This window comes from Scophthalmus maximus, chromosome 3, assembly GCF_022379125.1.
Source record: "Scophthalmus maximus strain ysfricsl-2021 chromosome 3, ASM2237912v1, whole genome shotgun sequence".
NCBI classification, from domain to species: domain Eukaryota; kingdom Metazoa; phylum Chordata; class Actinopteri; order Pleuronectiformes; family Scophthalmidae; genus Scophthalmus; species Scophthalmus maximus.
The window spans coordinates 30,223,963-30,248,724 of record NC_061517.1 but is presented as its reverse complement, the minus strand read 5'-3'; the positions used below and the strand labels follow the sequence as shown (position 1 = coordinate 30,248,724).

The following is a 24,762-nucleotide window of genomic DNA, read 5'->3' as shown; positions in this document are numbered from 1 at the left end:
AATACAATAACGTTTCTTGTTAAGATACTTTCTCTGTCCTGTGAACAATTTCCTTGCCTTAATTCTCCCTCTCTCCTTTCCAGTTTTGCTAAACTCCTTTTTCCTCTCTGTTCTTTTTGCACGCTCTCTCTATTCCTAGTGCAGAATTGAGGGGATGACCAGAGCTAGGTAATACTTCACACCTTAACTTCACCCATCATTCTCTCTCTCAGCAGCCTGCTTCCTAACATCTCTGAGGGTTGGTTGGGGTTTGAAATCAACATTACTCTTCATATTCTTGACATCCACTCACTGAAAAAGACAGTGGGAATAATGGGAGCTTGCCAGCTTTGGTTCACATCATTGAATAGAGGTGTAGGTCCAGACACAGCCACTCTCTGGAAACCAAGTCATGAAGTTTGCACCGAATCTCTGTTCACTGTGTTTTGGCCTGTACAAAATTTCCAGTCGTAACTCTGATTTGTAAGTTATAACTTATCTTATGTCTTTCAGGCCAGTTGAAAAAATTTTGGACAGTTGAACATTGTTTGCTTTTCAGACTCAGCAGATTCAAATTGAAATTTAAAAAAGTCTCAGCTCTAATTTGAATAGCTTTAATTTCCATACAGAAAGAACTATGCAGGCGATATGGCCAATTTAAAGTTGGAGTAAGATAGAGAATACACAGGGAAACCACTGCTTGAGCACAAACGCCCACTATTGCTGATTTCCTGGAATAGTGTTGAAGCCACACAACAGAGCCGTGAGATGCAGTTAAAAGCTGAATAGCTGGCCAGTAATTGGACCTTAAGTTTACTTTTTCACGTTTTGTCACTGAAAGTAGCTATCAGTATTACTCAATGGCATCTGAAGGTTTAGAGCTTTACTACAAGCACTTAATTTACCATAAGCATCACATTTATGTTCTTAATGAATGACGAATGAATGAGGTATCCTTACTGTATTTATATTGGCCATTTACAGCAGAGCCATCTCAAAGACACATTGAAAACACACTTAAAAGAGGCAATGTTGTCAAAGTAAAGTCTTCTGTCATGAGGAACAGGCGATGTCTCAGCCTCACACTGTAAGTTTACAGTTTAAAATGTCCTGCAACATCTGTGCTCTTTGCCCACCTTGTGTACATTTGCCATTTGCCAATTATGCAAACTAATGTCAGATGCCTTTAATCATGGTTTTAAAAAAAGAAATATGCAGATATATACTGTATATGAACAAGTGGATGTTTTTTCCCCGATCATTCTTTTTCCATATTTTTTGATTATCATGTCATTGAGTAATTTTCTCCTGCTTTCTGTCGAACAGAGTGAATGTTAATTCTTAAGTCATAGCTGCCTGTGGAGTATATCAACAGAGAAGAAAATGCAGAGGATATATTCCTCCAAAAGGAAGGTTGTTTTTCTTTCCACAGTCTGTTCCACATTCCAGAGACCAGCTCCCAATCTTCTATTTCCTGTGCTGAACTCTGAAGACCCCAGGAAAACACATTTCATCCGTTCTGTCTCCACTCCAAAAGAGAGCCTGTTTTCACATCACACATCATCTACACCACTGCCCTAATCATCCACAGCAATAAATGTAGTCTCCCCATTGACTATTCCTTCAAGTGGGATGGAGAACAGTCCCATCAAGATAAGCAATGTCCCTGCGAAACCTCCTATCCTTTCCAGAACCTCGTCACACCTTCTGACAAGCCCTGCTGAGAACACTGTCTCATTGCAGTGTAGTAATGGCACCCAGACCAACAGCAGTAATCATTCATTCATGGGGAACACAACAAAGCAGAGGGACAAACAAAGAAGTCTAACAGAGAAGGAAAATGATGAGTAGGCTCCCGCTGCACTTTCCTCTGGAACCACTGCAGTAGCTGCACCTCAGACAGCACAGGCCAGGAGGGAACTTTTTAACAATCCATCATCGCACACACCAGTAAGAAGAACAAAAAGTGAGGGTCATGTTCGGGGGGCTGTAGCCTTGGCTGGCCAGGCTCAGTCAGCCATCCCAGAGGTCTGCACGGACGCTACCATGAATGACCGCCATTGGAGAAAGCTCGAACCAAGCAGCCACAGAGACAGCATGTCCTCCTCCTCTAGCATCTCTTCCAGTGACACAGTCATTGACCTGTCCCTGCCTAACCTGGCCAGGAAAAGCCTCACCAGCCTGCCCACAGCCATCAGCACTACCTGCAGCTCTTCCTGGGTCAACTGTCGTCATTCAGCATTGCTCTCCTACGATACTTTGCGAGTCAGCAAGAGCAAGTCAAACCCCAATCTTCAGCAAAGTCAGAGCCCCGAAGATGAGCTTAATCCCAGACCCCTGCAGCCCCCCCAGGAGGCTTCTATGGACTCATCCATCAGACTGACTCAAAAGAGGCACACCTGGAGCAGGCTCTACATGGAAGGGCTCAAGCAGTCATCAGCCAGCAGGTCTTCCTCTGCAGCTACAACCCCAATAGCTATAACTTCCATGTCCAAAAGCCTCGGAGATCTGACATCTGATGACATTTCCTGTAACTTTGACAGCAAGTACCGCAGCTTCATTGTAAGGCCAACCAGGGACCATCTCCGCAAAGGCAGTCCACAGAAGTCTCGGCCACCCAGCAACCTGACAGTGCAACTACGGAAGCTGACTGATGTGGAGCCCCTGAATGCTAGCGACTTCGCCCAAGGAAACAGGCCTAGAGAGTCGAGCCTGTGGATGAGATGTTGGTGCAAAGGACCTCCTTGAGGAGCCAAAGCAGGGTGCGATACATTGCAAACAGGGCCAAGAAGGCCCAGGAACGGCAGAGGCTCCAGGGCCTGGTCCAAGGCAGAAGTGCAAGCTTTAGCCTTGCCTGTAGCATTGGCAGTGGAAGTAGTGCTAGTCCCATAGAGGAGCGGGGGAACCCCGAAGGGGCGTGCTGCGTGGCCCGCAGTCCCTGCACCAGTCTGGACCTGCTGACTCAGCTCACCCCCCTTGGATCCCCCTCTCTGAGACTGCCCCAGTCCTCCCCAGACCCTTTATGCTCAAACTCTAAGAACTGGCTGACTTGGAACTGTGCGTGAGAGACACAGCTAGAAACTTGTCATGTGTTTTCTCATTTTCATATCTTTTTCTCTTTTTTTATGTTGCAAATCTTGCACAAGGTCTCCTAACATAGATCATTTCAACATCTGACAGAAAAAAAAGTGATCTCCTGAATTAGTATCCCATTAATCCCTCATTTGAGTTTGTGCAAGATCCATTTTATCAGCTGTGCACTCAGAAAACCTTGTCTTGAAGATAACAGAGGGTTCTTTTAAAAGCAACTACTGCAGCTCTGTTATCTGTTTGCACCAAATGTTAGATAATTGTCAAAAATATATTAACTGAAAAACTACTATGAGTTTTTATATGGCTGTTAATGTTGACTGTGATCTATTCTCATCTTTGAGAATTTTTAAAAAAAACTTAACATGAGCATACAGTACCAACAGATCACAATGAGAGGACATGATTTTTACTTGAAAGGTAATGATTTAGTTAATGTTGAATATTAATATGTTATGTTAAAGCGTTATCATAAACCCATCCATCCACTCGCAATATTTTTAAAATAATGGCATGGTATCATATTTAAGATAATGTACAGTTTGATGCTTCAGGGCTGAAGCTTGTCTCATGTCTTTGGAAAGAATTGAAAGGAATAATTCCTGCAATGCAAGATGAAAGGTCTACATTTTTAGTATTCTTTGTGTAGTGGTTACATTGTAATTTTACTCGGCTGCCAATATTTGCTGACCTTTTGTGATCTGTGGCATGTCACAGTATCAAGATCCTGTACTTTAAAGAAGTGGTAGACACAAAGTTGGAGATCTGACATCTGATGACATTTCCTGTAACTTTGACAGCAAGTACCGCAGCATCAGCCGCAGCTTCATTGTAAGGCCAACCAGGGACCATCTCCGCAAAGGCAGTCCACAGAAGTCTCGGCCACCCAGCAACCTGACAGTGCAACTACGGAAGCTGACTGATGTGGAGCCCCTGACTGCTAGCGACTTCGCCCCAGGAAACAGGCCTAGAGAGTCACAGGAGGAGCCTGTGGATGAGATGTTGGTGCGAAGGACCTCCTCCAGGAGCCAAAGCAGGGTGCGATACATTGCAAACAGGGCCAAGAAGGCTCAGGAACGGCAGAGGCTCCAGGGCCTGGTCCAAGGCAGAAGTGCAAGCTTTAGCCTTGCCTGTAGAATTGGCAGTGGAAGTAGTGCTAGTCCCATAGAGGAGCGGGGGAACCCCGAAGGGGCGTGCTGCGTGGCCCGCAGTCCCTGCACCAGTCTGGACCTGCTGAGTCAGCTCACCCCCTGTGGATCCCCCTCTCCAAGACTGTCACAGTCCTCCCCAGACCCTGAAAACAGTGAAATATTTTTTATGCTCAAACTCTAAGAACTGGCTTACTTGGAACTGTGCGTGAGAGACACGGCTAGAAACTTGTCATGTGTTTTCTCATTTTAATATCTTTTTCTCTTTTTTATGTTGCAAATCTTGCAGAAGGTCTCACAGAAAACTGGTTCCTAACATGGATCATTTCAACATCTGACAGAAAAAAAGTGATCTCCTGAATTATCCCATTAATCCCTCATTTGAGTTTGTGCAAGATCCATTTTATAAGCTGTGCACTCAGAAAACCTTGTCTTGAAGATAACAGAGGGTTCTTTTAAAAGCAACTACTGCAGCTCTGTTATCTGTTTGCACCAAATGTTAGATAATTGTCAAAAATATATTAACTGAAAAACTACTATGAGTTTTTATATGGCTGTTAATGTTGACTGTGATCTATTCTCATCTTTGAGAATTTTTTTAAAAAACTTAACATGAGCATACAGTACCAACAGATCACAATGAGAGGACATGATTTTTACTTGAAAGGTAATGATTTAGTTAATGTTGAATATTAATATGTTATGTTAAAGCGTTATCATAAACCCATCCATCCACTCGCAATATTTTTAAAATAATGGCATGGTATCATATTTAAGATAATGTACAGTTTGATGCTTCAGGGCTGAAGCTTGTCTCATGTCTTTGGAAAGAATTGAAAGGAATAATTCCTGCAATGCAAGACGAAAGGTCTACATTTTTAGTATTCTTTGTGTAGTGGTTACATTGTAATTTTACTCGGCTGCCAATATTTGCTGACCTTTTGTGATCTGTGGCATGTCACAGTATCAAGATCCTGTACTTTAAAGAAGTGGTAGACACAAAGTTGAGCCCTTCTTAGTTTTCTGCATGTCTTTTATGAACTGTAACATTTATCCTAAGCCTGTGCTTTATTTTACAAAGATGTTTTTTGTTTGTTTTTTAATTAAAGATTTGTTAATATTCAATACTCCTTTTTTGTATCATATGACTGTGGTCACAAGAGCATTATGTCCGAAACCCTGTGTTCAGTCTGTAGCACTAAAAACAAGATGGAAAGGATCTGTATCAAAGCACGTTTATTTGTCGGCCTGCTGTATTGTTTGCACTGCCATGCCAGCTCTTTGTGCAATAATTTTAGGGATAATATTTAATTCAAATGGTATGTTATTCGGACCTGAATAAAGCTCAAATGACGATAATGGAATGTTTTACAGTTCATTTATTTCAATAGCACTTCATCTATCAACAGCTATTTCAGTTCAGAGACAAAGACATGTCGTTAACAGACTCAGTCAGGCTTGGTTAAACTGAGCCTTACACAAGCTGACATGTAAAAGCCTTTGGCCTTGGTTTTGGCAGGGTCTGCTTGCTGCTCTAGTTGTGGACTCTGCTTGGGTGTCTGTTTACCAGACATCACCTCTCTCAAACCTTCTGGCAAAAAAAAAAAAACAGACCTCCTGCAGGAAGGGAGAATGTTCCAGAACAAAGACTTAAGGCTGGACAAAAGATGACAAGCTCAACTAGTCAATAAAGGAGAAAAAAAACATCTTTTCAGTATCGCTTGACACCCAAGATCAGAGGCTTCAGGCAACAAAACACACTAGACTTTCTTAGATCCTGAAATGCATAAATGCATACCTTTGAGGAAGCTAATTAAATGTATTGATAGCCACTTCCTTTAAACCACCCCTGGGATAATAATCAATTTTGCAATAAGTGGTTGATGTGGACAATGACTGGATGAAATTGACCTCAACTTGAAAGACCTTTGGGCTTGAAATGTCAAATCTGAGAATCCCTGAGCCCCTTCATGGTCACTGATTTGTCAGTCAAAGGTTTGTTCACTGGTCAAGTCTATGGTTCCCATAACTGACAGCCACGTCTGGTGAGCTGTCAGACGGTGCCAGGCCTCTTCCACAGCTCTGTCAGACTTTGTGAAGCACAACATGCACATTTTAGCGCCACAGACTTTGCTTCAGCCAGCACACAAACACAAAAGACATCGTCATTAGGATTCTAAGAAAACCGCCGGGTTCCTTTTTAAAGCTGTAATGATCTAGACGATTTGGCACAACTTGGCCTCTCAACTGAAACCTCTGAGCCCTGTCTAGCACTTCAGACTTTGAGAGAATGTTTTTGTTTCAGAGAGTGATTCAGTTCCTCCTTTCAAGATGAAATCACTAGCTGTTTTTGTGGTTTGCTGTTTTGTGCAAATAAATCCGTGTAGTTTGCAGTTTTTTGGTCAAGAAACAGGACAGGTTTTTGTGAAAACTACTAGGGTAAGGGTTAAACCCTAAATATGAATTACAACAAATTATGAGTGTGAGGAGTTGGGAGGAGGCATAACAGATGCCAGAACTGGTGTGGTTTTCTCAGGGTTTTTAATTTTGCACTCTGAGCTCTATGAGCTATGAGCTCTGAGCGCTATGATGACAGCTACTTTACACGATCAGGTGTTGTCAGTACTGCCGTATAAAGTAGAGATTGAGTTTATGTTGAGGAGTCCATCAGGGTTGGTGAGGAGGAAACCAAGTCTCCTTTTGAAGGGTTTCCTCGGGAGAGAGAGGGGGGAAGACATGCAGGAAATCGTCACAGGTTGGATTCGAACCATGGACCTCTGCGTCGAGGCAACAGTGGTAATTCCAATTTAAATTCTATAGTGCTTCTAAAACTGAAAATAAATATGACTTTCTCTAAATAGAAGACTTGACCTCAGATGACACTGGAGTAAAATCTGGAATAAGACTGTGAAAGTTATTAGAAAAAAATTGGCATTTTTATCATACAACCACATTCACACCACCGTACATATATCTCAACCACCTCCATGCATATTAATCACTGTCATTTTTTCCTTTTCTCCCCTAATAAATAATTTTCTTCCAATTTATGTTTATTTGTTTCCCTTTTTTCTTTTTATCAGAATCCACTATCTTCGTCCACCTTCAAACAACATTAATATTACTATAATTTATTTGAAATCCATTCTTTCAGTTACAGCATATCAGCAACAATGTATGATACTGAAATTTAATGAAAATTATAATACAGACACAATTATGGTCTTAGAAATATTAGCAAAATTATCTGATATATTGCAATATCCTCAGGAAAATAATCTGTTCATAGTTTTATACAAATTGCTACTTTTACTCAAAATTCCTCCAGGAATCAAGTTCACTATTTATGTTCATTGTACAGTTAATTGTTCTTTGCTGTTATTGTTCATTTTATGCAAAGAATGATATTTTCAAAAGAAGCTATTTTTCCCTCTTTTTTGTAATAGTATGTGGGTGGGAGTTGTTAGTGTCCATACAACACAATAAGGTTGTAAGTATATTAATGATGGTGAGGATATTTCCTATCCATACAACCTATGTATTTATTACATTCATTTTTGCTGACGCTTTTGTCCAGAGCAATTTACAATTATCGAGGCAGGTTTTTCCAAGAGCATAACGTTCTTCATAGATCTATCCTTAAAGTGCACCAGGTTGATGGATTTAACTTATTGAAATATACAAAATGTTCTTCCTGAGGAGCCCCCGGACCCCCTATAGGGTCTGATGTCCACCAACCATAGTCTCTCAAAATCCTATGGGAAACACCGAACAAGGCGTCTTTAAAAGGTGACTTATTGGAAGGTACATGCAGCTTTTTGCAATGGTATGGGTTTTGGGGGATCTTTATGCTGGACTGGTTGGCCCCCCGTGAACTAGATAAAGTTCAGAATTCTTAAGCCATTATTTCTAGATGATGTTCAACGTTATTGTCACATACGCGATGACAATGAAATATCATTACCTGTAATAAAAGATGGGTTTAGAATACTGTGGCTGTTTTTTGTCTGCTTAGCAAAAAGGCATCCTGTTTTTACCGTTCATTATAGGTCATGGAGATTCTGCTTTTTAGTCTGGAAAAGTCAAGGAATTTGACATTTGATTTAGAGGGGGAACCCTGTTTTTGTGACTCCTTGGGACCTCCAATCCAATCCATCCATCTGTAAGGTCACTGCACCCACCCCCCACTTTACATTTCCCCCCACCCACCTCCTCCTTCCTTTTTCAAAGATCCTTTATATGCCCTTACATTAACAAGTGTGGTAACAATACATAACCAAGACAGTGCTGCTTCAAAATCCACACCATACGGTTTTATAGATGTGGGTGTTGGAAAAATTCCATACTAGAATACATCCGGCCCCAGGAAATAGATACCATCCGACCCCCCCCCCCCACCCCCCACCCCCTCCCTGTGTTCCCCCATATAAACGCCCACTGCATACTCTGCTGCAAACAACCCTGCCCACTGGCCATTTGCAAAAGTTGTGAATTCCTTGAACATTTGGAGTCCTTCGCAGTGTACAAGTGAATGTTTTATTCCACACTGCAGATAACACAACAGGGGTAAGGAGACACCTTTTTGCTACATGTTACTGGAGTATTTATATTATCCAACTTGTTTTTCTGATCAAAATTCAGCCCATGTCATGTAAATTTTATGCTATTGCTTAGATAACTAAAATGAATAGTTTTTCTGGAAATGTCTTCATCAGTGTCATTTTCAGGTTGTGGCAACATGAGAGGCTGTACTGCTGTGGTCTTCTGTGTGGTAGCCGTCACTGCATGGGCAGCCACTGCAGGTGAGACTAACACACACAACCTGGCACTGCAGCACATGTTGCAGTGTGGCTTTTTAGATCTGGGTCATGGAACTTTTGCTCAGTCATGATTCATGGTTTTTGCAACCGAGCACCATCCCCATTTTGTCATCAGTGCCTGCTGTTCTGAAACACAATGGGATAAATAAAAACCAAACCAGTGGCAGGTGGTGCTCCTCATGTCACACCTGAATCTCTTCTCCTACATCTCTCCTCTGTCAGGGAAAAACAGCGCACCTCAGTGACTAAAACAATGCTCAGTGTTTTAATTGCCAAAAAGATATTAAAAAGACAATAGTTAAACGATTTGAACTGTCTGTCTCGGAGTGGTCCAAAAGGAATATGACAAAAACAACAGTCCTGCCATGGGGTGCCTTTGTTCCATCTCAGCCATGTGGACCTAAGACAGCAATTTAGGGTACTCACATGTTCACAATTTAACTTCCACTTCACACATCTGATCATTATCACTTTCAAAAAGCTTCCACTGTAAACACGTCTCAAAATATGTGTGTTAAATGTGTGTGTGCTTCTTTTAGATCCCACTAGCATTTTGCCAGCACAGCCCTCTCTACTAGCAATTAAACGTATGCAAAACTAAACCGTAACAGAACAAACTGTATGTAAAATTTTGTAGGAAACATAATCTCTGACTTAATTATGTTCAGAGGATACATTTTTTAAAGAATGAAGAGTGTGAATGACAGCTTTGGTATTTTGGTTGGACTATGGATGTACAAGGCATTAAGCTTTCAAACTAGAGTCCACTTTTAGTCCACTCTCACCTCTATGGTTTAGGCAACAAAAAAACATTGGTTAAGGTCAGATGAAGTGGATGGTTTTGGTTAAATGTAAATACAAATGTTGTGTCTGAGGTCACTATGAACCTTTTTTTTCTTTATCAAACAGACCACGGTCTTTCCCTAACCTTAACCAAGTGAACGTTGTCTGTCAACATTTTACTGATATGTTCATTATGAAGATATTAGCAAAATACTTGCCAAATACGTTAATAGAAAACTTAATGCGTTTTGCATGTTTTCTTCTATTTTCTGTTGCAGACTTATTTCCGCCCTAGCTTCTTGCACACTGTCTGCAGAGTTGATTCTCGGCTCTATGCCAGCAAGCTCTGGCTGACCTTTGAGACGGGGGTCATGCTCCCGAATCCTTCCTCACACTTGACTCTTTCACCCACTGCACAGCTGGAGTCATATTAAAACACAGAGGGGGCATCATTCACTGTGGCAGCATCCCTATTTCTCACCAGTGGAGGGGCTACCGCCTTTCTGTGGTACAGAAAGCACTGTGATGAATCAATTAACTCTGTGTTACGGGGCGACTCTGCTGGCAGAAGATGACCTGACAGGCATCTCCACAGATCATATTTTCTGCCATCTTCTCTACAGGAAGCTGATGGGGTGTCATTGGCTTTATGTGAACAAACTGGGCCTTGTTTTTCTTATTATATGCAATAAAGAAAAACTAGTACCCTTGGCACCTCCGCTTATCCCCCCTCCCTTCTCTAATAGACCCTGGCAGGGCATGTTAGGGCCTGCTGGACATGCTGCGAATGCCATTGGTCACAGTTACAGCAAAAGAAAAACAACTGTGAGTGTCATGGGCAATGTCAAAGAAAGGAGGAGGGTTTGAAACAGCAAAAAAACATCATTCAGGAGAGGCCCCACTTTGATCCCCCATAGGGGCCCAGATACCCCAACCCCCACTCCACCGAGCAACTGTCAACTCAGTGTGGAGGCCTTTTCCCAGATCTCCTGAAAAACAGACGACAACAAGTCTGTTATTGTCCTCCAATCAGTGCTGCGCCTGACAGAAAACACATGAAGGGGACTCAAAGCAACAAGATGCCTAATTAAGAATCAGGATCCGCTTTACACATAAGCCTTTAGACATGGAACCGAACCACTAATCAGCCAAACAAATGGTTCAGACCAAATCCTCTCATCTCTGAGCTGATGCTTAATTATGTTGCACTTGTTTCTTTACAGTTCAGAATATAATGTGGTGCTTGTGTTGTTTTATTCATTCTAGATGCCAAGGAGTTATCCATCACCACTATAAAGGTATTGTTTCTGTGTGCTACTCTCTAGACAAGCGAAACAAGGTGGCAGGGGACTTGTGCAACACCCAGTGACAGAAAAATTCTGTTATATTTCAGAATTCTACACAAAGGCTCTTACTTTTTCCATCATTTCTACCAGTAACATAAAAAAGAAATGTACAGACCAAGTTTTATCCAGATTGTCCACTATACATCTATGAAAGTTTAAGCCTCAATATTGTTGGTTTGTGCATGATGCCTTTCGGACTGCAGATTCTGAGCAAACACAACAACGATGGGAAGTTTTGATGAGAAAGTAAAAGAGGTTTCTGCTGTCGTCACTTATTCTGCCCTGACTTAAATTAGCAGGTCTGTGGCACAACCACTCACATGACACGGGTTGAAATGACACGAGTTCATACCCTAACAGTGTAATAGTGTACTTTAACATACAGCAGAATGTAAAAGTTACATTTGCATAACAAGTTATATCATTTTTGTCTGAAATTCAATGCAGGTTGAGAAGACGTTGGTTCACATTTCATTTTGGCAATATATCTCAAACCATGACAACTTTTTTCCACATAGCTAAAAATTCCTGGGAAGCTTGTCAGGTCTCCCCATGATTACATTATACCCCAATCTGCCCACTAGTGGATATACTTTGTAATCCTCCCAGTAAAAGCAACATTGGTGGGTGCAGTGTAATCATAACTCCTAAAAATGATGGAAAAAACAAAGAAGTGTTGTCCACTGCCAAAAAAAATCCACCGTCTGTACATCCTCGTGGCATTGTATCACCAGGCCCCCCTTACACTCCCCATTGAAATGCGCTTGTTTGTCCAGGAGGACCCGTACACCATGAGCAGCGGCTCTGACCTGGAGGGCTTCTGCATGGACCTAATATCAGAGCTGTCCAAGGCGCTGGGCTTCAAGTACAAGGTTCACCTGGTGAAAGACAACCGCTACGGAACCAGTGACTCCAGCGGCAACTGGAACGGAATGGTTGGTGAGATCATCAGAGGGGTAAGTCGGAGACATTTTTAAAATGTGACAGAAAAAGCATGTTAGAGTAAATGGTGTGATATATTATTGAGGCTGATTTTGACTCCTAAAAATCTTGTGAGCAAACAATAAGCGAGCTAACAAGTTGTCACCTAAATCTGAGTATATGAATGTTTATTCTTCTGTTTTCTAGTATATTTCTGTTCTCAAAAGGATAAAAAGCAACTCTAAATTGTTTTAAGTTATATCTGTATGTGCATGGCAACCCGTGGATTTAATTTTGAGAATTTTTTTGCAGCTTTAAAAGGACAAAGGTGAGGTCAGTAAAACCTAATATCTGAAATTGTATATCCATGTTTGGAGACCCACAGTGTTCAAGATTAATTAAATTAATAGAAGAGTATTAAATAAATAATCATGTCACTCAATAGAGTGGAACTGATAAACTAACCAATACAGTTTAAAATATTTCAAAAAGTGATTGAATCTCATCTCAACATTTCCATGTCTCATATCTTTTGTATAAAGATAAGAATATATCATTTCATAAATAATGAGTTTTTCATGTTTTAATAATATTACAGTATTTATGATTTTATGATTATTTTTACACTTAATGTTTTATTTCTATCAAAATAAGGGTGATATGCATCTGCTGTAACCACATCACGCACACTGCACATGTGAATGTGTGTGTGACACTATAATCCATCAGGAGGCAGACTTGGCTGTGGCCCCGCTGACCATCACTGCGATCAGGGAGCAGTCTGTGGACATGACGACTCCCTTCATGCAAACAGGAATAGGCTTCATCTTGCGCAAAGACTTGGCCTCTGAAGAGAGAACCTTCAGCCTGCTGTCGCCCTTCTCCACCAGCATGTGGGTTGGCATCCTCATCGCCTTCCTGCTAACAGGACTCTGCATATTCCTGGTGGGCAGGTAAGTGCAGTCTTTAGAGGTTTCCTGCAGAAACAGTTGGCTGATATAACGTCTGTATCTGCTGTCGCTACCCAGACACAGAGCTCATGTCCTCAGGACTGATTAGGGGAACTGATTGGAATCTGATTAGTCACCCTGGTGGACAAAATTACTACAAAGAGATGTAAAACAACCACAAAGAGACACAAAAAGATGCAGAATAACTACAAAGACACAAACTGAACTGGCTCCTACGTAGTTAGATTAACTGTCAACTGAAAGTTGTGTTTCAGCAAACATGAACATGAAATAAATCCTGCTGCTTGAACAGTGATGGTTATGAGGTCTTGTTTCATACTGCAGGATCAGTCCCAATGAATGGGCTGAGCCGGACACAGAGGAGCACAGTTTCACTCTGCTGCACAGCTTCTGGTACATCGCCGGAGCTCTCACCCTGCAAGGTAAAACAGTCAGCTAAACGCAGCTACAGACACAGAAACACACACTGCTGCTTGCAGCATCTGTACACACAACACACACACACAGACAAATATTCTAAATATAGATTTATTTTTGACCCACAGAGATAAGTTTCTACGGGTTTAATGAGAGGCACTTTAAATATCATGAGCACATTAATGACTGAAGGAGACTCAGATGAGCATGCTTTTATCTTGATCAGCTGAGGCGATGCTGTTCAGTTTGTTTCTTGTGAATGAATGAATCGATAATTAAAATCCAAAGCTGAACATATACAACGCTGTGTTGCTTTGATAAACGTGACGCATCATGTTTTAGCTCCTTCCATCTCTTTGTTGTTATTGTTTTATTTATAAGTAGAGCTGAGTGGTTAGGCTTTGGCAAACTGAATTGTATAGCCTGAGTCATAACAATTACAAAACAATATAATACTGTACAGTGACGACAACACACATCAATCACGGTGGTGTTCATCATCATGAATATTACATTTCAGCTGTAACAAGAGAGATTTTCTAGCCAAACTGTGGGTCTTGTCATTGGATACTTGACACGGTTGCTGCCTGTTTCCTCTCAGGTGCTGGTCCTCACCCTAAAGGCCTGTCTGGACGTGTAGTCAGCGCCATCTGGTGGCTGTTTGCTATAATGCTGCTGGCCTGCTACTTCGGCAACTTCAACTACATGCTGCAGTCCAACAACAAACATGTCTCAATCAAGAGCTTTGAAGACCTCGCTAACCAGGATGCAATCGATTATGGCACAGTCGAGTCTGGATCCACCATGTTTTTCTTTAAGGTACATTCAGCAGCCCCTGAATAACTAAATATTCAGAGTCATTGAGCCCATTTAGGTCAAAACCTAGTACGTGGCTGGATGGTCAATGTGTGAAATTGAGGAACTGCACTACACCGATCAATATATTAATGATGTAATCATATCATATTTTCTTTCAGCCTAGCATCAGCCAGTTTCAGCCCTTTAGCCATTTACTTCTCTCCTTTCTGTGTTCACATGTACAGTATTATAAATTCATAGAATTCCCAATGAAGCTGTTTTCATTCACCTGTTTTTCTCTTTTGGTTGACGTAAAAAGTATGAAACAGTGAATGAAACTTGGCCCATCAAGACAACATGGTAACCAGCGGTCAATTCTAAGTAATTACCAAGCTGCTACTCTGATAAAATCCTGATATTACAACAACAAAGTCATCTGACGGAATCTCAGAATAAAAATGTTTTCTTTTTTGTCACACCGCACACAACCTCTCTCTGGGTAACAAACTGCCGCTCTCTGCTTCTAACTGAACAGAGTAGTAGCAGACAGAGGATTGACCCTCACTCACGGGGCAGCGCTGCTGATGTCTTGTGCACTCAGCATCTGTGAGCACATGAGAGGAATAAAATATTTGTTCTTTTTCCATTCTTTTTTTTCACAGAGTTCCAAGAACTCATTGTATCACCGTCTCTATGAGCACATGGAGCGTAAGAAAAGTTTTGTGTCCAGCACGGAGGAAGGTCTTCGCCGTGCCCGGGAGGGAAACTTTGCCTTCATTGGTGAAGCGGTGTCCTTGGACTTGGCAGTGGCTCGCTACTGTAAACTGGTCCGATCGCAAGAAGTCATCGGTATGAGAGGCTACTCTGTTGCAGCACAGCTGGGTGAGTCCTGACAGGAAGTTTGGTTTTTTTTGGCCCCAAATCACTCAAATTTTGACATGGTTTGGATTACATATCAAATTGAATAGGATATAATTCTGAAGACAATTGAAATGATTGTCATCATGCGTTGTTTCTTTTAACTCAGTGTCCACAGGTTGGTTAGGTTGTACAAGTTGATGTGTCTGTAAGGGTGCCTGTAAGAATCAAATGACGCACATCAGATCATCTCAACCTTCCCTCAAAACTCCTTAGCTAGACTGGGGGTCGGTTGGCTGCTTCAGGCAGTTTTTATAGCTTGTCAAAACAGGGTTTGAACTTCTCTCTTAATCTCCTCTCTTTTTCATTCTTCATCACCACCACCAATTCAAACACATCCCTATTTTTTTTAACCTTAAAATGGAGAGTTGTCCTTCTTTTTTCTTTTTTTTAGCTCACAATAATTTTTCCTCACAAGCTGCATACAGCTCTATGGACCTCTACCAGGGTTATAGGAGCAGCTCGTATGTTGACTGAGAGAGAAAATTCAGGGTGTAAAAGTCAGAAATGAACTTGCTAGCACTAGTGACTGAATATTTAGTTTGTAACCTTGTTAATGTGTCCATATGGCATTTTTTTTATGATACAAGACACATCATGTAATGAGTAATCAATCAACTCCATGGCCTAGTGTTTCTAACTTTGAACTGCAGTTACCCAATGACAATCTCAGAAAAAGGAAATTTTTTTTTCGGATTTTATACGTCAAATACCCACGGAACCAATCCCTTGCAGGGTGGGGCTTTTTTCATATTGTCACACTATACCCCTCATCATGCTATGTTGATACCATACCCTGTATATACAGTTACAATGGCCATTGTCATCAGATTCGGAAAATGAAACCAGTTAGGAATGTATTCTGTGGAATCAGTAGCAGTCTATGAGAAAATTACCCTATTTCTCACTTGATTTTATAGGTTAACATTTCTTGTTTTCCTAAAACAGCATGATGTTGATTTTGTAAATTGTGGTCTCATTTAGAGTAAAATAGACGATAAAGCACCATATACATCCAAGCGTGTATCCAGCTGGTCAGCTGGTCCGCTGCATGGTTGCAGGTGTAGGTGGGCGTGCATTGGACAAGCTCTCAGTCAGACTCCAATGTCTGGTTGCAAAAAAACCAAAATGGCGCTGGTCAAAATGTGAATCTCGAGGCTTCAATACGGCAGTTCACGAACCAACTGGTGGGTTGCCAATTAATACCAATTGATCAGAGGTAGGCTATGCACCCAAGTGTAGCTAATCCGTATCAGTATTTTGCAAGTAAGCTAAGGTAGTTACATCAGAGCTAGCCACTGGGACCTAGGTTTACCTGACATTAGCGACACAAGATATACATTATTTGCTAAATGAAAACATAGTCAAGCCAAAAGGATTATTACTGTTATATTTCCAATGTTTATTTGTAATACATAACCCCTCTGATACATAGACCCTGTACAGTTCCCTCTTATGTCAGCTTCCAGGTCCAATTTTATGGTAAATGGACTATATTTATTTAGTGCTTTTCTAGTCTTATAGACCACTGAAAGCGCATAACAGTACAAGTCACATTCACCCGTTCACACACATTCATACAGCGCTGCTATTTACCGTTCCTTTTCTGGTACATTCATGCACTGCAGGAAGAGCAGTAATTAAGGGTTAAGTGTCACATTGGCTTGCAGAATGGGGAAGGCTAGGATCGAACCGCCAATCTTCGGGATAGTGGACGATCAACTCTACCTCTTGAGCCACAGCCGCCCATATTTAGGCCATGAAGAGCTTTTCTCTGTGGGGTGAAATACTTTTGACTACTACTATGTTGTTATGACCTACAGATGAGGTTTTTAGCAGTTAAGTTAACAAAAGGATAGACAGATGTTCAAATGTTCAATGCTCACATGTTATGAGCACATTACTGACTGAAGGAAACTCAGATGAGCTTTCTCACATTTGGGGATGCTGTTCAGTAGTTTGCTATAAATAGGAGGGAGTAAGGATTTTGAAAAGTTAGAAAAAGTTGCCAACAATACAATGATATTTTAGAAAACGGTGTTCTCTCAACTTTGTGTCAATAGTTTGGGTTTCTCCCTTTCCTTTATAAACATGACAATGCTTATGTGCATAAATCCAGCCTTTTAAAAAAAATGACTGTCCCAGTTCAGTTTAAAAGATCTCAGCCCCATCCAAAATATTTGAGGTGAACTGGAATGCAAACTGTGAACCAGACCTTGCTTAGTGGGAGCAAATCCATGCTGAGCATTGGGTGGAAGACCTTAAAACTGGAGGCTCTTACTTGCAGCAGGTTAATGTTCATTGTTCAGGATTGAGATGTTCAACTGCCTCTTTGTTTTACCACATCACCTATCTTTACTTCCACAGGTTCCCCACTGATCAAAAACGTAACCAATGCAATCCTCATGCTCAGTGAGTCCGGCAAGCTAATGTTCCTGCGGCAAAAGTGGTGGGCCAGCAGCTGCTTGGGGGCCGACAGGGATCACATCTCCGAGGGCCTGCAGCCTAATGACCTGCGGGGCATCTTCGTCCTCCTGGGCATGGGACTGGGAGTTGGACTTCTGCTGGCCCTGCTGGAGCTCTTGTCCAGGGCCCACAACCAAGCTAAGGATGGCAAGGTGGGGAGGTAAATCACATAGAGTGATGACACAATGGACTGATTTCATTCCTTACTTTTTCTTCTTGTCTTTTACAGAAGTCGTGCTGCTCGGTGCTTACAGCAGAGCTGAGCCGGAGGTTTGGCTGCAAAGGGGAGAGCGCAGAGCAAGAAAGCCCAGACAAAAGCAAAGCCTAAAGGAAAATGTAACATATTTGCTTTTGATAAGGTTGTGTCAGAGTTTTCGTAGTAACAGCCACGTGGTTTGTGGTCGTAAAGTTTATTTTTTGTAAGTTTGTTTCCAGAAAGGCTTGGTGACCACACAGACCACATTATCAACTAATAGCTACACAGATTAGTCAACAAACCAAGGGACATTGAGCTTCTCATCAGATATCCACTCCTCACTTTGATCTCATAAACATACATCTCTTGATATGTGTAACTGTTTCTACATGCTCTTTTATTACAAAAAATTCCCCAATATCGCTAATGCTCTCTTGTTTCAAAGTATATCATGCAACTTTATTGTTTGTGTTGAAAATTTGTTTTTGACTACATCTTAGCAGAGCTAAACATTAGAGACAACAATAGAATAGAATAGATCTTTATTGTCATTGTAACAAGACAACGAAACACAGTTTAAGCATCTCACAAGGTTGACAATATGAATAGCAAAATATAAAAATATTGCAAAATGTAAAATGTCAGTATAAATAAACACTGTGAGGTGGTACTATATACAAAACCAGGTGGTGGGGGAGGGGGGGTTGCCCTTCCAGTTCTTAGGGTGGGGTTTTATTGTACTAGAGTCTTCAAGAGCGAGGGGATGAAGGATGGAGGGAAGGAGGGTTTGTGCATTTTACTGCCTGAAGGAAGAAGCTGTTTTTCAGTCTGTTTGTTTTAGATGTGATTGCTCTGTATCTTTTTCCAGAAGACCTGAGGAGAACAGTTAATGTCCAATGTCATGAATGACAATAAAGGGTTATCTCATCTGCAAAACTATGAGATGATTTTTTGCAAAATGACTGTAAAAAAACTGTAGAAAACCTGTCCTAATAAATGTTTTTCATATGAGCATTGATATAAATACTGTGTTTATCAAATAGATCTGGGCAGGAAAGCATCTGAAGCAACATTTAGGCTTCAGTGGAACACAAAACAGACAAAAAAGATTTGTCACGGGTTAGTCTAGTCTAGGTCCCTGAATGAAAGTGACATACTGTACAGGATACAATAGGAACGTCACACTCATAGACTTTATATAAAGATAGCTGTAGAAACCGGGTCCAGTAAATAAAGCCCATGCGGAAGTGTCTGAAGCCTATATTCTCTGGAATCACCAGCAGAAGGTGACTCAGTTGTTTAAAAAATAAGTCAGTTTCTATAGTCTATGAGAAAATGACACAGTAAACATTTTCCTGAGGAGTTTATGGTTTTAAACCTCTATGGCATGGTGTTGCGCTCAGGCAACACACCATCTTTTTGGAAATAACACTGCCCTTTTATTTATTTTTTTAAATAAAACAAAAAAGTAAGGTAACAAGTCAGTGACCACTGAAATGTGGGGCTGAAGTGGGTTTAACCTTTTGTCGATGGGTGGGGCAGTCCCTCGAGGAACCAAAGCTGGATGGGACACAGTGCCAGCAAAAAGGCGAGGTGAGGAAGAGACACTTTTTGTTTTTATTTATATACTAAAACTGAATTTTTTCATTCGTTGCCTCAGGGCAACATTGTGCAGTTAGACCACTTTTGTTAGAGCAATAACTTTCTAATAGATGGGGATGTGACGGGATGCATAATTATCACTATCATCAATATTTTTGATGTGTGCCTGGACGACACAGACCACTGGATGGTCATGGATGAAAACATGGGGAGATGCAAGTTACCAGGATGCAAAGGCACACAAAAAGCCAAGTGCCAAAAATATGATGACCACCTCTGTTTCACATGCAACTGCTTCCTGAGGTTCCATACAGAGTAGTACAGTGTGCTTTGAAAAAGATAAAAACTGATTCAATCAGTACCCCACTCAAGCACACATTGAGTAACAGATTGATAACCATTTATGGTTGATGTTTGTTGAAATATTTTTTGTTTGTTCCTCATACCACTTGTTATATACTATAGAAAACCTTGGCATTTTAGTACCCTCCCAGTACGTTGTTGCCCTGAGGCTACAAAACAATATCTGGTGGGGGGATCCGGAGGCGACACATTTTATGAATGATATATTATCAGGGACCCCCAAGTTCACAAAAACTGCAGTTCACAAACCAACGGGTGGTGTCATGGTGGGTTGCCACTTGCTCACACTTTGGATTCTTTCAGCAACATATTCATACATTCTGTCTTTGATTAGATGCATTTTACTGAATTAAATAGTGTGTGCAGCATACACTGTAGCTGTTAATATGTATTTATTTATTTTTATTTAAAGGTAACATAATGCTCAAAATCAGGTTCATGCATTTAATTTGGGTTACCACTTGTTAGCAGAGATGTTTGCTCAACGATGCTGGCGTGGATACACAGTGCTAGACCGAAAACAAGTCAGGAGGAATAACACAGTGGGGCATCAGTTCTCAGACTGAAACTCCGTCCTTTTAAAAATATATATTTTTTTATTGAATTTAAACATGTAATACAAAAAACAACATTAACAAATGGAACAGAACAAAACAAAACAAATCAACCCCTCCACCCCCCAGACAGTCCCACCACAAAAGAAACCAGAGATCACTGAAATAAAAAATGAATTAACAATAATAATGACAATAGCATGTATCAAGCATGTACACACAAAACAACAACAACAGTAACAATAGTGGCACTAATAATACAGCCAGTCATTAAAGTTGCCAGAGCATATCCAGCCCATTATGTCTAAATCCTAAAACAGCCAGTCATCAAAGCCAAATCATGTATAGGTAATGCCTCCCACTCAGAAAAGTGACTCCCTTTAGAAGCAAGTTTTTCAGGTCTGCAGGTATAAAGTCTAGATAAGGTGACCAGACATTCAGAAACAGCTCCTCTTTCCCCTTTATGACAGCATGTAGTCTTTAATGGGGAGAGCATTATATATCTCCCTGTATAACGCTTGGCAGATTGTCTTTAACCCAATTGTGCAAAATGCACATTCAAGCAATCAGGAGCAGCTTCTCAAGAAGTTTGTATTGTGTAGCAGTGAGATACAGTTTCCTAGAAGGAAGACCGAGGAGGAAAACACCAGGGTCCTTTCTAATTTTTATTTAAATATTCCACTGATAACCCTGGCAGTAAGAATCCAGAATCTAATCATAATTCTTCTATTTGCATGCTGCATCATACCGATTCTGAGGAGGATATGTCAGAGGACCATGGACAGACAGATGACCATTATGGCCAACATTCAACTGGCTCAAGTGATGTTGTTTTAACGGAACAACAACATGAAACATTATTATGTTTCAATGAATGGAGCATGCCGGAGCAGAAGACTCGTTCTAATAATCAGCATAAATCACATGTTACAATGTAAAGCAATCTTTTGTCTATGTTACAAATGTGTTAGTGTTTTTATTCCATATATATCCGTGAGTGATCATACGTAATTACTAATTAATTTCTATATGCGTTTTGGGTAGTAAGAACATATTTTCGTATTTCATATTTTATCTGATTTTCATGTTTTAATTATATTTTGTGACTATATTTAATCATCCTGATGTTCATGTTTTAATGATATTTTGTGACTATATTTACAGTCATCCTGATTTTAATGTTTTAAAATGTTTAATTTTTTATATTGTTCATTCATATTGTAAGGCAGATTCGAATTAATGCTAAGATGGTGGTCGCTCTACATGGGAGGGGGCCATGAGGGAATTTTCCCTATAAAATGTAGTTTTGTAGTATGTAGGTTTTTTCATCCTCATATGTTTTGAATCTCCATGGATCTTGGTAATGTCGAAGGCATTGTTGATCAGCATTGTTATAGTCATATCGAAATGATGTTCAGGTATTTAAATGTTTTTGTTTTTGTTTGTTTTTAACATTAGTGCATGATTGTTTAGGTATTTGCATTTGTAAGGATGATTAATGACGTAGTGTTTTGAGGATTAAGAGACCCTCACAAAGGGGGGATATGTAGAAGCAGAATGCTGTGAACCAAGGTCTTGTTGAGGCTATTTAGTATGTTGACACAGATGTGTCTGTGTGTGAACCATCGAACATGTGACTTCTCAGGTGATCTGTTTCATAGACTGTGGGAACAAAAGAACTGTACACCCACATGCACTTTGATTCGTCTTCGTTTTGTGTTGTGAACCACATGTGAAATTAACGTCTCCCACTGAAACTGCTCATCGGCTGCTTCGACTTGTCTTTCTGCAAACCCCCTGAAACCTGATAATTCCTTACAGAAATAATTTTGCACTCCCAAAAACAATGAAAGTATGTTCTTCTAGCCGAACGGTACTCAATGCATATGGGAGAAAAGGAGCGATTCATTTTATGCACGGTAACAGGGGTGAGGTGGGGTCTGCAAAGTATCTTGTACTGAGTGTCCCTTAGCCTGTTACATGTAAACGTATGGTTAATCAAGCGTATGGCAGCTTGCCAATCCTCCTCTATATATTCAGTACCCAGATCTTTTTCCCACATCCGTGAGATGTTTGGCAACTCATTCGAGTCAAAGGAACAGACAATTGAGTAGAATGATGATATGAAATGCTTTCCATTTTTACGGGCTAAGATGAATTTCTCTATGTCATTGGCAGAGGAATCTGTAGGAGAGAACGTGACCAGGGAGGAAATAAAGTGCCTCATTTGCATATACACAAAAAAATGTTGATTGGGGACACTGAATGCTCCTTGTAACTCTTGGAAGGACATTAATGTGCTGTCTTTGAATAGGTCACCAATTACATATATCCCTCTTTCCCACAAGGAAGAGAACACAGGTGAGCCAATGCCAGCAGGAATGTCTGGGTTTTGGGTTATAGGGGAGAGTGAAGATTTAATATTTTTCCTTACCAGATATTTAGTTAAATCATGTCAGACTCTGACACTGTTTTACATAATGAGGTTGCTCTTTACTTCTGAGTTTATCTTGGTTGCATCACATGTGATTAAGCTCCAGGGAGAATGTGGATAGCAAGCCCAAGAATGAATACATGTCTCCCTCCTGATATATGTATGTAACCATAACCAGCAGTGGTGTACATACAACATACAATGTTCTAAACGTCTGCCTTGGTTTTTGCCTTGGCAGATAAATTGGGTAAATGCTTTTTCCAACTCCTTGTTAGCTTTCTTGGTAATATACAGGGGGAGCATCTGCAAAGGATACAAAAGGCAAGGAAGGGCATTCATTTTAATGAGACTGATTTGACCTATCAGAGACAGCGGAAGATTGTGCCAACGCTCCAGATCTTTTTTAACTAATGTGCAAATTGGTGCAAAATTAAGTTTTCATAGATCTCTCAAGTCTGGGGACACTTTTATTCCAAGATACATGAAACCGCTAATGGTCCATTTTAAGGGGAAATTATCTGCAAGATCAATTGCGCTCATAGCTTCAGCCCTGCTAAAGGAGTCCGAATACATGTCTGCAAGGGGGCCAGCTAATATCTTACTAAATCTTTTGTAAAATTCGGGCCTGTATGGTTTCGGTGAGAAGCTCTCAAGGGAGGCTTTTGGTTTGCCTCCCTTGAGAGCTTGTATAGCTTCTGACACTTCGTCCTTGCTTATCTGCCTACACAGAATTGGCTTCTGCTCATCGGACAGAAATGGAAGCTTTATCTTATCCAGGAAGTCTTTTCTATCCTCGTCAGAAAATGCACATTCAGAGCTATAGAGGTCTTTATAGAACAATCTCATTACCTCATTTATATCAGCTAATTTAAAATGCCCAGATCCATTTTTGTCTATGAGAGATGGGATTATATTTATCCCAGTTTTATTGCAGGCAAGGCGCGCGAGCAATATACCAGACTTATTTCCACATTCAAATAATCTTTGTCTTGCAAAAAAGATTTGCAAAAAAGATTTGTGTCTCTGCTTTCCTAGTTAGTAGCTGATTCAAAGCAGATGAGGTAGCTTCAAGTTGTTTTGCGAGATAACTACTGTAAGATTGCTTGAACTGAGTCTCCAGATCAGCAACAGTTTTTTCTAGGTCTATCTGTGTCTTAAGAGCCTCCTTTTTGTGTGCTGATGTGTAAGATATAATTGCCCCCACGCATGTATGCCTTCCCAGCTTCCCACAAAGTACACGGGGTTATATCAGGTGATTCCTTGGCGATAAAATGCTCCCATTCAGTGGAGACATAATCGCCAAAACGATGGTTGCTGAATAAAGTTGGGTTGAATCGCCAGTGTCTGCAGGCTGGATCTCTATAAGGAGGGGAGATGGTCACACTGATGGGGGCATGATCAGAGAGGGACTGGGTGCCAATTCTGCAGTTCACTATTCTATTTAAGACAGATCCTGAGGACAGAAAATAGTCTATCCTAGAAAAAACATGATAGGGGTTTGAGAAAAATGTGTAGTCTTTATCAGCGGGATGCAAATCCATATCAGTAAGAAATTCACGCATTTTTGCAGACTTTTTCGAGAGAGTAGAACGGTGGGGGGACATATCAATATTTGGATTGAGTACGCAATTAAAGTCACCTCCCAAAAGTGTATATGGAGAAGGGAATGTAGCCAAATCTGACAGAACTTGTGGAATAAAAGTAATATCATATGCATTTGGAGCATATATACATCCAAAGGTAACATGTTCCCCATACAGGTAGCCATATAGAAGTACATAGCGACCCTCTTTATCTGTTATGGTCTTATCAAGAGTAAAAGTCTGGTTACGATTTAGGAGAATAGCAACCCCCCTACTTTTTGAGTTATATGAAGAGTAGAACACCTGGCCCACCCAGCTCTTCCTTAGCTTAATATGCTCCAAATCTGTATGGTGATTTTGTTGAAGAAAGGCG

At 40.7% G+C, this 24,762-nt stretch overlaps 2 protein-coding genes across 2 annotated transcripts; both read left to right on the top strand.

Annotated features, from left to right (window-relative positions):
• The first annotated feature begins 1,048 nt into the window (after nt 1–1,048).
• On the top strand, nt 1,049–5,545 carry LOC124849869 (1-phosphatidylinositol 4,5-bisphosphate phosphodiesterase eta-2-like). The gene is made up of 3 exons (XM_047330638.1): nt 1,049–1,066; nt 1,831–2,492; nt 3,840–5,545. The coding sequence occupies exons 1-3, from the start codon at nt 1,049–1,051 to the stop codon at nt 4,399–4,401; spliced, it is 1,242 nt and encodes a 413-aa protein (XP_047186594.1). The 3' UTR covers nt 4,402–5,545.
• Nucleotides 5,546–8,656: 3,111 nt separating this feature from the next.
• si:ch211-251b21.1 (uncharacterized protein LOC571720 homolog) lies at nt 8,657–18,864 on the top strand. Its single transcript, XM_035645682.2, has 10 exons — nt 8,657–8,783; nt 8,945–9,019; nt 11,087–11,118; nt 11,943–12,122; nt 12,817–13,040; nt 13,383–13,480; nt 14,077–14,294; nt 14,936–15,155; nt 17,559–17,809; nt 17,887–18,864. The coding sequence occupies exons 2-10, from the start codon at nt 8,956–8,958 to the stop codon at nt 17,983–17,985; spliced, it is 1,386 nt and encodes a 461-aa protein (XP_035501575.2). The 5' UTR covers nt 8,657–8,783; nt 8,945–8,955; the 3' UTR covers nt 17,986–18,864.
• Nucleotides 18,865–24,762: the final 5,898 nt, after the last annotated feature.